The sequence below is a fragment of the Lichenostomus cassidix genome, chromosome 1Aa, assembly GCF_008360975.1.
Source record: "Lichenostomus cassidix isolate B80296 chromosome 1Aa, HeHo_3.0, whole genome shotgun sequence".
NCBI classification, from domain to species: Eukaryota; Metazoa; Chordata; class Aves; order Passeriformes; family Meliphagidae; genus Lichenostomus; species Lichenostomus cassidix.
Genome location: NC_139480.1, coordinates 53003973 through 53018493, shown reverse-complemented (window position 1 = coordinate 53018493; position 14521 = coordinate 53003973). Strand labels below are relative to the sequence as shown.

The following is a 14521-nucleotide window of genomic DNA, read 5'->3' as shown; positions in this document are numbered from 1 at the left end:
GTATTGAATTCTGGGTGGATTTGAAAGTAAATTTGTTTACTGATTGTGTCTGCCCCTTCTGCCTCCCAGTAAAAACCACCATGAGCTCAGAAATCATGAATATTAATTTGACTTTTAAATTTGAATGGCAGCGAGCAGGAATCAGATTTTTCTCTCGTTAGTTTCAACAAATATTTTTGCATTTTTCCAACTGAGCAAATAGGATTTGTGAGACTATTCATCTGTTCTGCCTTCACACTCTCAAGTATACATTAAGCAGCTTCTTGGTGCTAGCAACAATTCAAGTCACTAGGCCTTTAATGATTTACATAAAACCTCTTCCATACATTGTTACGGCTTTGCTGCCTCCCCGAAAAAGTTGTTGTGACTGAAAACATTCGTCTGTTTAACCCCAGAGGGCTCATAGGTTTGGGTTTTTTTAATATCTGAGGCTCAGCTGCGGCACAGAGATGAATTCTAAACAAAGCAAACCGTGTGTGCCTGTGGTTGCTGCCTTGGATGTAGCAGACCAGATGTAGATGCCTTCTGTAGGCAACTGTTGGCATTGGTAACTGAAATTCTGTTCCACTGGGCAAGAGAGTGATGATTTACATGTGCTTCTGCAATGTTTTGTATATGCTAAAAAAAAAAATGACAGTGAAAATTGGAAAGCATGCACTGTATCCAGACAAAAACCCTCATCAGTGCTGTTCCTGCAGCATTGCAGATACCTTAATTTAGAATAAAAGTGGCTTCTGGATTCTGAAATTTCATTATCAAAAGAAAGGTGAGAGGGAATGAAGGCGTTGGAGAGAGAAAGGACACAGTTTAAGGGTAACGGATTTCAAGTTTATGTTGATTTTCTTTCCCGTAGTTGATATTTTTGCATTTTTTCCCTGTCTTTTTTTTTTTTTCTCCATATTGCAGCATTCCGCACTAGGAAGGCACAAAGCAGACAGATGCATGTAGGCTGAAATGGAATTTCAAAAAGAAAGCCAGGACTTCACAACTTAAACGAATATTTACTAGCAAATAATTATCAGCAAGGCTGATAAATATTTATTTGAGCTCAGGAACCCAATAATATGCCCCACATGGAACAATTGTGTTTTTCTGTGACTCTAAAGGTAGGAACAGCACATGGAATAATACATTGATATAGAGCCATCAACTCTGTTTCTGCACCCAAATGGAGCAGGTTGGTTATAAACCAGCAAGTTTTGACCCTATTTTGTAGGTCTCTACCGTGTATTATAGTAATGTACTGAAACTAGCATTTACAAATCATTCAAACCATATGGTTACCCCTTCTAAATAATCCTCATTTCATTTATCTGCTGGTGTGGGAAGAGAAGTGCTTTGGGATATTGCTGGTGAGCAAGGATGGGGCTGTGCACATGGCTTGCTGCACTGTTTTTGTCTCCAGTTCTCCATCTGCCTCCCTGCTGGTCGCAGCTGTACAGAGTTCTGAAGATGTCTGCAAGCTGAAATCGTCTCAGAGTGGTGGGGACATTTCCCAAGGCATTTCTATGATGGTCTCTTCATCATTTTTATTCCAAAAAAAAAGGCTTCATTTTCTGACTTTTCAGGCATGCTTCCAATTTCATGGTAATGTGTGTTTGGGAAAAGGTGATCTTGGTGCTTTGAGTTGTATTTTTGCAAGAGCATCTTTTGAGATGTATACAGTTAGCAAGTTAAAAGGTTTTTGTTTAGTTTCTTGGCAATTTAAAATAAAGGGAAGATTCAACTTAAATTTTTAATAAAGTTTTTGTTTGCTTGTTTTAAATGAGCAGTTTATCAACTCTTGAGTATCTTGAGTGTTTGCAAAATCTGTAGTAAATGGCAGAATGGTTAAAAGTGTTCCCATTGAAAAGGAATTTCATATGGTTTTGCTGGTTTCCCATTTTATTGTTGAAGGCATGAGTCTCCAACAGTCTTGATTTTTCTAGATAGCTACTTCCAGTACCTTCCATTATCAGCTCCACAGCCAACCCAACCTTCTCCTTCTTCCTTAATATTTCACTTGTTTCTTGCGAAAGTAACTGACAGACTCTGGCACTGACTTTCCCTCCACTGACATCTTTCCTTGTTGTTGCCAGATTTCCCTGTTTATTCCTTCATGCACAGGGCTCACTTTCCCACTGATTTTGTTCTTTCTCTAATCCATGTCTCCTGCTGTCATTAGATTACAACTTTATGCTTTGGAAGAAACACTAGGTTTGGTACAACTTCCCTTGATCTCAGCTTCCCCTCAAGCACCAGATACAAATCCTGCTGCTGCTTTTGCTCCATGTCTTTATGTGCAGCATTGATTCCCACCTTTAAATTTTCTGTTCTGTCATACCCTCTTGGGTCTGTGCCACTCTGGTCTGTCTCTGTTTCATCTTTTCACATGAACTTGCCCTTCAGCAAGTTCAGATTTCATCTTTATGCTTCACATAAAACTTCTGCGCCCGTCTGATGGTAAATTTATTTTACATTACCATCATTAACTACCATGGGCCTTATGGTTCTATCAAGCACATGCTCAAGTGTTGTGCTAATAGAGGCACAGTGGCTTGATGAGTCATTCCCTAAAATCTGTTCTCTCTTTCTGCCTGTCCATGGGTACCCAGCAAGGCTGTTCCAGCTTGGATGATGCTGCTTGCCGTCCCAGTGTTGTCCCTGGCTGGGGCTGGCAGCCCAGGTGCTCTGTTTTGTCTTCCCTTTAGTCACCAAGTTTTGTGCTTCTGACCCCTAAAGCCCTCTACTTCAGTATGTTCTTTCTGGTAATTAACTGTTTTCTCCCATATGTCTTTTTCTCTAAGCCCCTTCTCAGGCAGAGAGTTGAGGTTTTCCTAGGGCTGGGTTGTTTTCTAACTCTGGGGAAGAGATAAAATGTTGATGATCACTGGATGTGCTTATTTTCTCAGCCTTCTCTGGTAGGCAGTCCAGAGGCTTGACAGACAGAGCATTATTTTTTATTTAAGATATGGATTTTTCTTCTCTGAGTTTTTAAACTGCCTTTTGGATCTGTGCAAAGTTTGAGCACAAGACACAGTTTTGCATCAGAGTTCCAGAATATGATGGGCATGGTGTGATGAACTGGGCTTATTTTGAACCTGTCACCTACTAGTTTTATTTGGTATTTCCTAATACTGGAAGAGACAAGTGAAAATTATCATTCTTTATTCTACTCAAGAATTTTTAGGCTTTTTCTGAATCTGCCCTTAACATATTTTTCAGGCTGAAGATTGTTCAGAAGTCCTGTATCATCTGTGTCACTCTTTGTACCTCTTTGTTCCATATCCTTTTAAAAACAGTGAGACCAGAACTGCACATGTTCTGAGAACACTACAGATTTATTCCCTGGCATAATGAAATTTCCTAGATCTCTTTTCCTTCCCATTGTTGTAGATTATTCTGTTTTTAACAGAACAACAAGATGGCATTGTCATAAAATTTCCTAATACAATTCTGTGAACTCTTTCCTGAATAGTAATACCTAGTTCGGAACCCGTCACTGTATCTATAGTTTGTGTACTTTTTCCAGCACTTGAATTATTCTGCATAAATGTATGTTCTCTTTCATCTGTCCTCTTGTTGCCCAGTCATGAAATATCATGATGCACTTTTGCAAGTGAGGTTTCTATTTTGCTAACATTTTTCAGGGAAACTTAGAAAAATAAAGGAGGAAGGGATGAATGGTCAATTTACAAAACATACGAATGATGCCAACCTGCTCATTGTCCTCCCTTCTTTTTTTTCTGAACTGACCTTTCTCCTGTTTTCATATTTCAACTTTCCCCCTTTTTTTTTTTAATCTAGTTTGTTCTCTTACTGTATTTTTCTTCCAAATTTAAAAATTCAGTTTTGGAGAATCAGGGGAAAAAAAAAAAGAAGTTCAAAGAAGAACACATTATGGCAGGACTGAACAGAAGGCCAAGAAGCCAGTGAAACTTTCTAATGATCTATAAGAATGAAGGGTATGACTTCAAACATATGCTAATTTTGCAGCATGTTTAGGGGATTTTAATGATAACACTTCCAGCAGACAAAAACAGTCTGGGGGAATTGTTTCTACATACATGGACCTGTTAAAACAGAAGAGGGTCATGAAAATGATCAGAGGGCTGGAGCACGAGAGTTGGGGTTCTTCAGCCTGGAGAAGAGAACTTCCAATACCTAAAGAGGGCTTACTAGAAAGATGAAGGAAGATTTTTTTTTTAATCAGGGTCTGTAGTTAAAGGAGAGGGGAAAGCAGCTTTAATCTGAAAGAGGGTAGGTTTAGATTGGATATAAGGAAATAAGTGTTTACAGGGAAGTGGGTGAGATAGAATAGGATGCGCAGAAAGATTTAGGATTTCTCATCATCGAAAATGTTCCAAGTAAAGGTGGATGGGGATTTGAGCAACCTGATCCAGTGAAAAATGCCCTGTCCATGGAAAGAGAGGTTAGACTGCAGGATCTCTAAAGACTCCTTTGAGGCCAAACTGTTCTGAGTCTGTTTAATCAGGGCCAGATAAGGTGTTTGATATGATAAGATGTATCATGTTCACTATGCACTGCAGCCTCTCCTTGTCTGCAGCTTTTTCATTATTATTTTTGTTACTTACTCCCTACCTGCATATCAGTCAAATGTGTTACAGGACAAATACAAAGACATATGCCTTAGTACACTCGTCAAATAAGAACTCCAAAACCATCTCTGTTTTTTATCTCCCATATTGCTGGCACTGGAAATAGCCTGCTTGGCTCACTTGCTCACATAATTCCCTTTGCTCAAGCCTGTAATATCATTTCCAAATTGTGTAAGCTCCAGGACCCACTGTCATTTTGAGCTTGTGGGTTACTTTCCTGGAAATTTAACTAAGTAGCTGATCTGTGATATAAGCTGCAACACATACTTCCATATTTTCTCAGAGAACTCTCTTCTCTGCACGGATTGGAAAGATTACTTAAACTAACACATTTTATAATATATATTGTTTCAGTGTGTTTGCCTGAGATTTTCCAATTTTTCTAAGACAGACTTTCTTTTTGAAATTCGAGTTCAAGGTAAATTGGAAATAAAAAAATAGAAGGTGGCTTGGAGTCGGAGTGGAAAACAATAATTAGCTCTTCAGAGTATTTTCCTGAAAATGTTATTACATGCATGTTGTACACACACATGCACAAAAAAGGATCACACTATTTGACATGCACTTCAGGAGTTGACCTAGGCAAACTCAGCACAAAGGATAATATTTTTATTTCAGACTAAAAAATATTTTAGAGTGAAGATGACTTACCAACTGTCATAACTAGCATTACTAGAACTACCTGTTTCTAGAATTAGATTGTATTAGATCTAATCCTCTAGTATTAGATTCTTTAGACAGAATCAGATAATTTTTGTCAATAAATATCATCTCTACCTTTAAGTTCTTGATAAAAGGTCTTCAGAGAAGCTTATGGTCACTAGGCTTAGCTTTACTTTTGCTTTACTGCTCAGCTTTGCAAAATGATGGTAATTATTTTTCTTCCTCTCTTATCAGGTAATTTATATTTTTAAGTACAATAATACATTTAAAAGAGATTAAAATCATGTTGAAGATGAGAAAAAATCAGCTTCAGAGAAGCAAAAGGGATTAGAATTTATATATTGCAGTCATGCCATTTTGACCATCAGTAATTACACTGTTTTTATGTTAATGTAGAAACCCCTTGAAAGAAGTATTTAAGCACTAATTATCTATTTACAAAAGAATGGCTTTGGAAATGCAGTGAAAAACATTGAGCTGTGTAGGGATTTAGAACAGATGTCAGTTTTAAAATACTGAGCATACTAAAAAAAGTGTTGGTTTTTATTGCATTTCTTAAATGTATGGTGGCTCAGATGCATTTGTACATCCAGAAAGGTGCACTGCAACAAACTCTCCCAGTATTTCTCCAGTTCTAGGGAGCTGGGATGTCCTAGGAACTTCAGAATATTAAACTGACTTCTGTGAGTCTCAGGAATATTTAAGTTACATTCCTGTGTTGGAAAGATGATCCAAAGCAAATATTTTTCACATACACCTCCTATGCCAGTGGTGAGAAGCTGTAGAGGTGATAGATGCTAAAGCATTTCTCCTTCACTTCCTCCTTCCAAACACATGCGTGCTTCTGGGGCATCCTGAGCTTGCTTCTTTCCACTAATGGACTGGAAAGTAGCCAAACTTCAGGATTCTGAGTCTGTGGTTTCATAAATACTGAGCCCTGACCCCTCAAATGAGCATGTGAGTAAAAATACACAGTCTTATCCCAGACTAGCAGACAAGGGTAACTTTAGGAAGGCAGTGTGGCCCAGAAGTGCAGAGGACAGCCACAGAGCTGGAAAGGTCTTGGGATGTGATTCTGGGAACTGGCATTGCCTCTGGCAGAGGTATTTGAAAGAGCCTGAGGAAGACAGGCAACCAAATTCTAGTTAGTCATCTTCAGATTTGACAGCCTCTTTATTGTTCCCCCTTGTGAAATTGTGAAAATGATACTTGATCCACCTACCACATGAATGTGTTGGAGGATTGATTATTCTCAGCACAGCCCTTTGAACACCTATTGTGCTGCTCTGTACACAAACATTAAACATGGTTATTAGTGCTGTGCTCCTCGTATGCTGACATGACACACAGCTCTTTGTAGTCTTCCCTTCCAGAAGGTGACAAGTGGGACATGCTGAAAGGGGGACCTGAGGATCTGAATAGGAATCTGTATCAGCCTGCACAGAGATCCATGTAGGAAGTGTAAAATACTTTTTAATTGTTACTTCTTAACTCAGTTTTCCCAGCTCCTTTCCTTTCGTGGTCCCCAGATACAAGTTATAACCAAAATTAGAATAATTTTCAGGGGGCACAACAGCTGTGGTAGAAATTTATCTCCTCAGAAAATTTAAGACTATAAATATCTTAGGAAGTTAAAAAAAAAAAAACCACCAAAAAACCAACTTACGGAAATACTGTGACTTCTGTAGTTGGTGGCTTTTAAGCCATCAAGTGCCATAATCTAAGGGGACACATCACAGGAAGGTTCAGTTCAGGCAGACATGGCAGCTGTGCAATTTTGTAGACATCTCTTGCCGTCCACAGGTGAAGAGAAGGTGCAGATCTGTGTAACCTTTTGTCTTGTCTCACTGCAGCTACTCTAATGGCCTAGTTATGCTTTGGGTTGGTTCTGCATAATTACAGGGTAATTAAATAAATCAGGGTAAAAGGAAGACACTTTTCCTTTAGAAGTAATTTGGACCAATTATGGTATGTGTGTGGGTGTGTATAAAACACAGTATACCAAAGAGCCTAAGTTGGACTATTATCAGGTACTTTTTAGTTTGATTTGCCTTTGTCTGTTGTAAGGAATCCTGTTTTACAAACGTGAGCAGTGTTTTATGTGTTTGCTGTTTTAGTGTTTGGTGTAATTACTGGCTTTTTCAATGCAAGAATGGCTGGAGATGGAAGGTTACAGATGACTTTGGAGGGAGTGTTCATTTACAGTATTATTCCAGATTACACACCATACAAAAAGTATGTTAATGTGAATTTCCCAGACATCAGCCCCAGTGTTTAAACACAGAACTGTCAAAAAGATGCTAAAAAGCAATCTGAGACAGTTATGCAGTCTTTCCACTGTATCACTCACTGCTGTGTTCTAAAAGGTTGAAATGAGAGGGAAGAAGCATTAAGTGGGCACTTACATGATTGTCACTCCTTTTAATGAATACTAAAAATCCTGCTCAGTACAATACCAGGAGAGAAGCAAAGCACATCTGCCTGTGCGAGTTTGCAGTTAGCTTGGCAAAGTTGGGAGTTGATAACAATCGTGAGCTTCAGAGGAAGTCCAAGGTTGATAAAGATGCCTGACTCTTAGTGCAAGGGGAGCCTGGAGCCTGGGCATCACAAATTTGCTCTTGAATTATTTGCAGTATTGGTCTGGTTTACTGGGTTGCTGATAGAACAGGATGAACCCTTAAGCACACAGAATTCCACTTTAGACAAGCTCAGCTGCAGAGAAATAGCAAACAGACAATGTTTCTCAGCAGGCTGCATTATGCAGCCTGGAGTTCAAGTAATGCTTCCCCAGCACTTCAAGTTATTTTGTAAAAATTATGTTCCCCATAAAAGGAACCTACTGGAGTTTGGAAGTTAAAAATTGCCGCAATAATTTTGTAATTGGTGCATAAACATGCAAAAATTAGATGTTCGGTTGATTTTCTTAATTAGTAATCTGCAGTAATGAAAGGAATAAACAAAGATGTTCCTAGCTAAAGAATATATGTGTTCCTATACATATTATATTACCAGAACTGCTGTCATGTTCTTATCCTGAACAAATGAAGGCTAAGAAACTTTCTGGGGAAGGTTTGCTCTAACCTGACAAAACCTCCATGGATGTAGTGAAGAAGTCTGTAATACATCTGGCTATAAGTTAAACAGGACATCCTGGGCTTTTTGATAGTAAAATAATCTCAAATAATAGGAAATCAGATTGATGTAGGAAATTTAGGGCCAAGTTTTTTGTGTGATGGGGTGTTCTGGGAGCAGAGCCACTGCTGCCTGACTGCTTGGATCTTGTCTTGTAGACCTGCTGTGGGTTCCAAGCTGCCTCATTCCTTTGAAACCTCTCCTTCAGACTGGCCATTAGTCACCTTAGACACTTCCAGGAAATTCAAGGGAACTTCATTCCCTTTGAGGGGTCTTTACTCCTCTGCTGGATATAGTAAATGTGTTTTGAATGTGTTGGGCAGTTTCAGATAGATATCGAGTGACAAGCATACAGAAGCATTGTACTTCTGTAAGTTTTGGGTTTTCCCTAAGAAAAAAGGTATCTTTTGCTAAAACTGCTAAATTAAGGGGAAGATAACATGTCTCCAGTATTTTACTGCACACAAGAGGATATTACAAAATGAAAAGGGGAAAACAAGGCAGGAAAGATGAGGAACCATATTGCAGGGAAGGAGGAAAAGCATGGGAGAAGTCTCTTATCCCACATTAAGACAGAGGCTGACAGAGTCGATGGTGGCTTCCCATTCCAAATTGGCAGAAGGCAAAAGTTGAACATGGCCTGAAAGAGAAAGCTCTGAAGCCCAGGGCTGAATTTGAGCCAGTGTGTTTCTGACAGGAATTTTGATTTGTAAATGTTTCCGTTGATTCCAAATCCAAATAGGATGAAGTGGATTGAGGTTGATTATGGAGGAAAATAATTTTAGGTTTTTGCAAGTTAAACATTATGCGAGGGGAAAAAAACCCTTCGCTTTAGAAAAAAAGTGAAATTTTGCCTAGAAATTAAATTTTTATTCACCCCAAAATATTTTAAATGGATATTTTGCTTCATTTTGTTTCCTTGGTAATGTCAGAAGGACTGTGTGAATTTCCAAATATATCCCATTCCATCCAAGTGGTATTTTAATACAGAAAAATATTTAGGTAAAATTTTTCCAACCAATTCTAGTTGCAGTTTATGTCCAGATTAGAGGCATATTTTAGCAGAATCTTCTCAGGTGCCAAGAACAGGAGGATCTCTGGACTTTGGACAAAAACACTTGTCTTGTTTTGGCTGGTCAAAAGAAGAGATCAGACAAAAAAATATAAGTTCCCCCCAGATTCATGACTTTTCTTTTTTTTTTTTTTTCTTTTTTTTTTTTGTTTGAAATTACATCTTTGACTCCTGTAGCATATGTTCTTGCATGTGTTTCTTGGCACTCCTGAAGGGCAGATCTGTTTCTCACATGCTTCCTGCCTTAATTTTTTTTCTGGGGAATTAATTTTGTCCTGGATATGTGTGCAGAATTCCTGTGACAGCCATAAATTTTCTTTAATATCATTGTATACACAGAGCTTCTGTATTAATACCAAGTTTGCTACCTGCCCACCAGCAAAGCCATATGCTAGCATCAAATGTTAATTGGTTATCAGTTGGGGATTTAGTCCTACTCCTCTGCTAAATGAATGGTAAGAGAAACTCACACCAAAGTTAATGGAACATACTCTCTAGTCCTGTTAAATTGCCTGTCTGCCAGAGATTTGTTCCATTGCAATCACAATACAGAATGAGGTTTTGATTTCTTTTAGCACTGCAGGCTCTTCAGAATTCTTGTTTTCTGGTGTGGATTGGCAGGAAGCTGTAGAAGCAGGCAGGATGGAGGAGACCTCTGGAGGGCACTGAGTGCAGCCTCCTCCTCCAAGCAGGTGTGGTTACAGAGCAGGCTGCTCACACCTCGGCCAGGTGAACTCTCAGTGTCTTCAAGGGATGAGATTTCCCAGCTGCTCAGGGCCCTGATTGCACTTTCTTACCATCCTGATGGCCAAATCCTTTCCTCGTAGCATATTCCCACTTGAGTCTGTTGCTGCTTGTTGTACACCTCTGAGAAGGACTTGATTATGTCTTTCGCCTGAGCTCACGTAGTTGCAGACCAGGTAGGGACTGCCCTGCATCTTCTTTGGTTGTGAAGAGACTAGGATCTCACTCTCTCCCCTTGTCCCAACCCCCTTGGCAGCTCTCTAATGGACTTGCCTCAGTTTGTCAGGAGTTTTTCTTTCACTGAACAGCCCACAATTGGATACCACACTCCAGAGGAGGCCTCACAAGTGCTGGATGGAGGAGAAAGATGTAACTAGCCCAGACCAGGGTGTGCTTGGCTGCCATGGCCACAAAGACTCACTGCAGACTCTTCTTGGGTGAAGTTACTCCATCCTAGGTGTAGGTGTGGGAATAACGGATTAACCTGGAAGTGTTTGAATTATCTGCCATCAAGAGCTGTTGGGGTAAAAAATGGAAAAGTTTGCTCTAGGGTTATGTGTAGGAGCACAGCCACAACACCATGTAACAAAAACTGTTTCATGTGCTCTTGGGGATGTCTGGCTCCTGGCCAAGGGCTCCAAATTGTGCAGAAATCTGTTCCTCTCACAGAACTTCATGACAGCAGTGCCCAGGCAGGAACAGGATTTCAAAGATTTATACCTAGGTCTGACTTTGTACTTCAAGAGCACTTGGACTAAAAAACAAAGCACGTTCTAAAGTTTTCTAAGGAGCAAGGTTTGAACAAAGTATTGTTAAATTTATGAACAAGCAGCAGAAAATACCTTGTTAGTCAAAAATTATGATTTAAAGGGTAAAGAGTATAACTGAGGAGACTAAGAAAGGGAAATAGTTTTGCCATTGCCTGGTGTGAAATGAAGGAAAAAACCAAACAACTGAGCTGCATACTCATCAAAAACACAGTTGTTAATTGAAAAGCTGACAGACCTGTAACTACAGCAGTGCTTCTGGCCGCCACTATAATAAATGTAACTGTACATTTAGAGTAATTTGCTAATTTGCCTAAGTAACACCCACAGACAGCAACATGACATAAATACATTAGTGGAAGCAACAACTATAACCAGCTCATACAGGTTCTTGGCTGCTAGATGGATGGATCAGATGAGCTGGAAAAGATTTACCAAACAGAATAGAAATGGAGTTGGTAACAATATTGTGGCATACAGGCTTTCTTTATTCCTTTAAGGCCTATAGATGCCCTTAACACATATTGCAGCATGTAAATAATACTTTAAAATTGTGTGTATGTGTGTACACACCTGCACAGTTGGGGTACACATCTGCAAAATGCTAAGTGTTTCAGAAGCAAAAAGGAGAAATCTTTCAGGCAAATCATTGAATCGTCAACATTTAACATGTAATTATAAATATCTGGAAAGAGTTGTTGGTAAATATTCTAAAGACACGTATGTATTTGGTCCATAGGCAAGAGTGGAACCTGTACAATCAGCTTTCCTAATAGAGGTGTTAACAGGTGTCTGAAACTTGTACTTCAGAATCACTGATGTCTTCATTTGGCAAAGTTCAGCCCTCTGTCATCCCCCTTAGGCTGCCACTATTCTGTCTTCTGTTTCCCTAACTCTGAGTCACACTGTTGCATTTTATTCTGAAGTCCTACTCATGTCAACTTTTGCCATCACATATTAACTGGTTTTTTGCATTCTCTAAATAGCCTAGCTCTAGGTTAAGTTTGGGCTATTGCTAAGGATTTCTATGTTATCAACGACGCATTTCTAAAATTAAAACCCCACAAGACTGCTGTTATGCAAGGTGGGTTTAATTTTCAGTAAAACGTTTCTTTCTGGTCCCAATCTCCTCCTCTGACCGGCTTCATCCTGATACAAATTAACAGTGCAGAAACAGAGCTAATGAATGCAGATTTGCACATTCTGTCTTTGTTTCCTCCCAGATGTACAGAGAAGGTTTTTACTGGGCTCTTTGAGACAGGCAGTGCTGGCTCTCAGGGGCAGAATCCAGTGAATAACCAAATGTGGAGTCAGGTGGAAAGTTTCTGTTTCAGTGCTGCTCTCAGGAAGAGCCCACGTGTGTGGGCATATATATGCTTGCCTTCATCAGGAGGTTGTTCTAAGGTTTTTCACTAAATACGGGTTGTAAAATATTCTTGAATATGAGTCACTTTAAATTATAGTCCATGGATCTGAGGAAGTCACTGAGAAAATGGAGCAGGAAAAAAAGCCATGGGATAGAGGCAAACGGCGAGATTTCACTGTGGAATGTGGATTTTTGACAGCTAAACCAAATCCCTGCCTTGCTTGAAGGCTTGGTATTAATGTCAGGGCAAAGACCCCTCTGGCTGACCCAAGTTCTGAGTGTTAGACCTCGTCAGTACAGGCTGACAAAAACCTCAGCTCTGGGAGAAGAGAGCTGACATGATTTTATGAAGCATTACGGCTGATCTTCTTTGAACCCTAATTTCTGTCAAAGAGTTATCATCACTGTCACAGTAAATGATACTTGCAGCACAAATGGCAATTAACTAGAAGTAAATAGTAGAGCAGAAGTCTGCAGACTGGTTTTTAAGGTTGATGAGTTGAAAGTAATTTCAACACATTAATGCTAAGCATGCTAAATCATAGTGTGCCATGCAAAAGGCAGTAATGTCATTTACCTGAAATCACAAGGAATTACAATAACATGCAGTAGGGTAGGCTCAATTGTTTCAAATATGTGAGCATATTATAGGAATCGATAACAGTTTGTCTCTCTGTTTTCTTTTATCAGATTTTCCATAAAACAAGTAATTTGTTTGTTTTTCACTGTTTTAGGTAGCCTGCCCTATGAATACAAGATTGTGATAGCAGGAAATCATGAATTGACCTTTGACCAGGAATTCATGGCTGACTTAATCAAGCAGGACTTTTACTATTTCCCCTCTGTTTCTAAGCTGAAGCCAGAGAGCTATGAAAATGTACAGTCTCTTCTAACAAACTGCATCTATCTTCAAGACTCTGAAGTGACGGTGAGGGGATTCAGAATATATGGCTCCCCTTGGTAAGCAGGTTTTTAAGCATACATAAAACAAAATATTGTTGATTGCTGTCACATCAGCCATTTTGTCTGCATCAGCTGTATTTGGATTGCTGCGTTAGGAAGAAAAGTAATACTCACTTCGATAAAGTTTTTTATATTTTCTTGTAATGAATCATTCCTGTGACAAAATAATGTACTGTACTGCGGGTATGCTTAACCAAATAATGATGGGGAAAAAGATGGTGTGCTCTTCAAGCTCTCAGCCAGGAGCTGTTGCCTAACAGTCCATGTAGGGGGCTTTTGTGTCATAAAATATGTTTTCTGTACTTGATGAGTTTATCTAATCAATTTTATTGCAAGGGTACATTCTTTTGATAATTTCCATCCTGCAGATCATATTTGAGGTTCATTAGTGTGTACAGCAGTCATTTAATACAGCGAGCTTGTTTCAGCATCTATGAAGGTCTTTTATTTAACATCCCTCAGAATCTTACTTTCTTTTATAAAGCAATAGCTTTCCCCAAGGTCTAGCTGAGCTTCTAAACTAAAGTCAACAAATGAGTGGCAGCTTAATATTTCATGGATTTTGCTTTACTGCACAGTGAACACTTAGAACCCCTTTACAATATTGGAGGCAAGTGGACTTTGGCTTCCTGACTTCCACCCAGGACCTTGTCTGTGCTGCTTCTGAGTCTCTCCCTAATGTTATATTGCTGTTTGTTATTTCTCATAACAGGCCTGTAAATTTGGTCTTTCGTGAGCATTTGGTATATGTTTAAAATAAGTAAAAATGTATTATAAAAGGCAGGTTTTTAAGGGAATATATTATTCTTCCTTTTAAAATCACGTCAGGCTGAAATGTAGCAAACAAGTTGTCAAACCTGATGCATATACCCCAATGTGATCTTTCAGTGTGAATAAACTGTGAAATCTCTTGGATTTTTTTTTTTTAATGAAAACTGGCTTTTTCCCATTTGGTTACTTGAGATGGGTGTTAATTTTGTCTAAGCTTATTATTCTACATTTGTCTAGGTTAGTTTCCCTCTAAAATGCACCCTTCTCTCTCTCCCTCTTACATCTCCAGATCTTTCTGGAGTTTTTCAACCTACCCACCTGCTGTGTTGTAGTTCATCTTCCTCTCATGTATAGTGCCTGCAGTCAACGTGCAGTTTACTTAATTTTCCACATTATTTGGGAAGATGTTAGATGGTATCAGTCCCAATATTAACTTCTGAGAAAT

General features: G+C 39.1%; 1 protein-coding gene across 5 annotated transcripts in view; it reads left to right on the top strand.

The window, feature by feature from the left end:
* The window catches only part of MPPED1 (metallophosphoesterase domain containing 1), a 59790-nt gene that overhangs the window by 17576 nt on the left and 27693 nt on the right, over positions 1-14521 (top strand). For all 5 annotated transcript variants that reach the window (XM_085048988.1, XM_085048987.1, XM_085048984.1 and 2 more), the window contains one exon: positions 13081-13302. In XM_085048988.1, coding sequence (XP_084905114.1) covers positions 13081-13302 — 222 coding nt within the window. The remainder of the gene's footprint in view (positions 1-13080; positions 13303-14521) is intronic.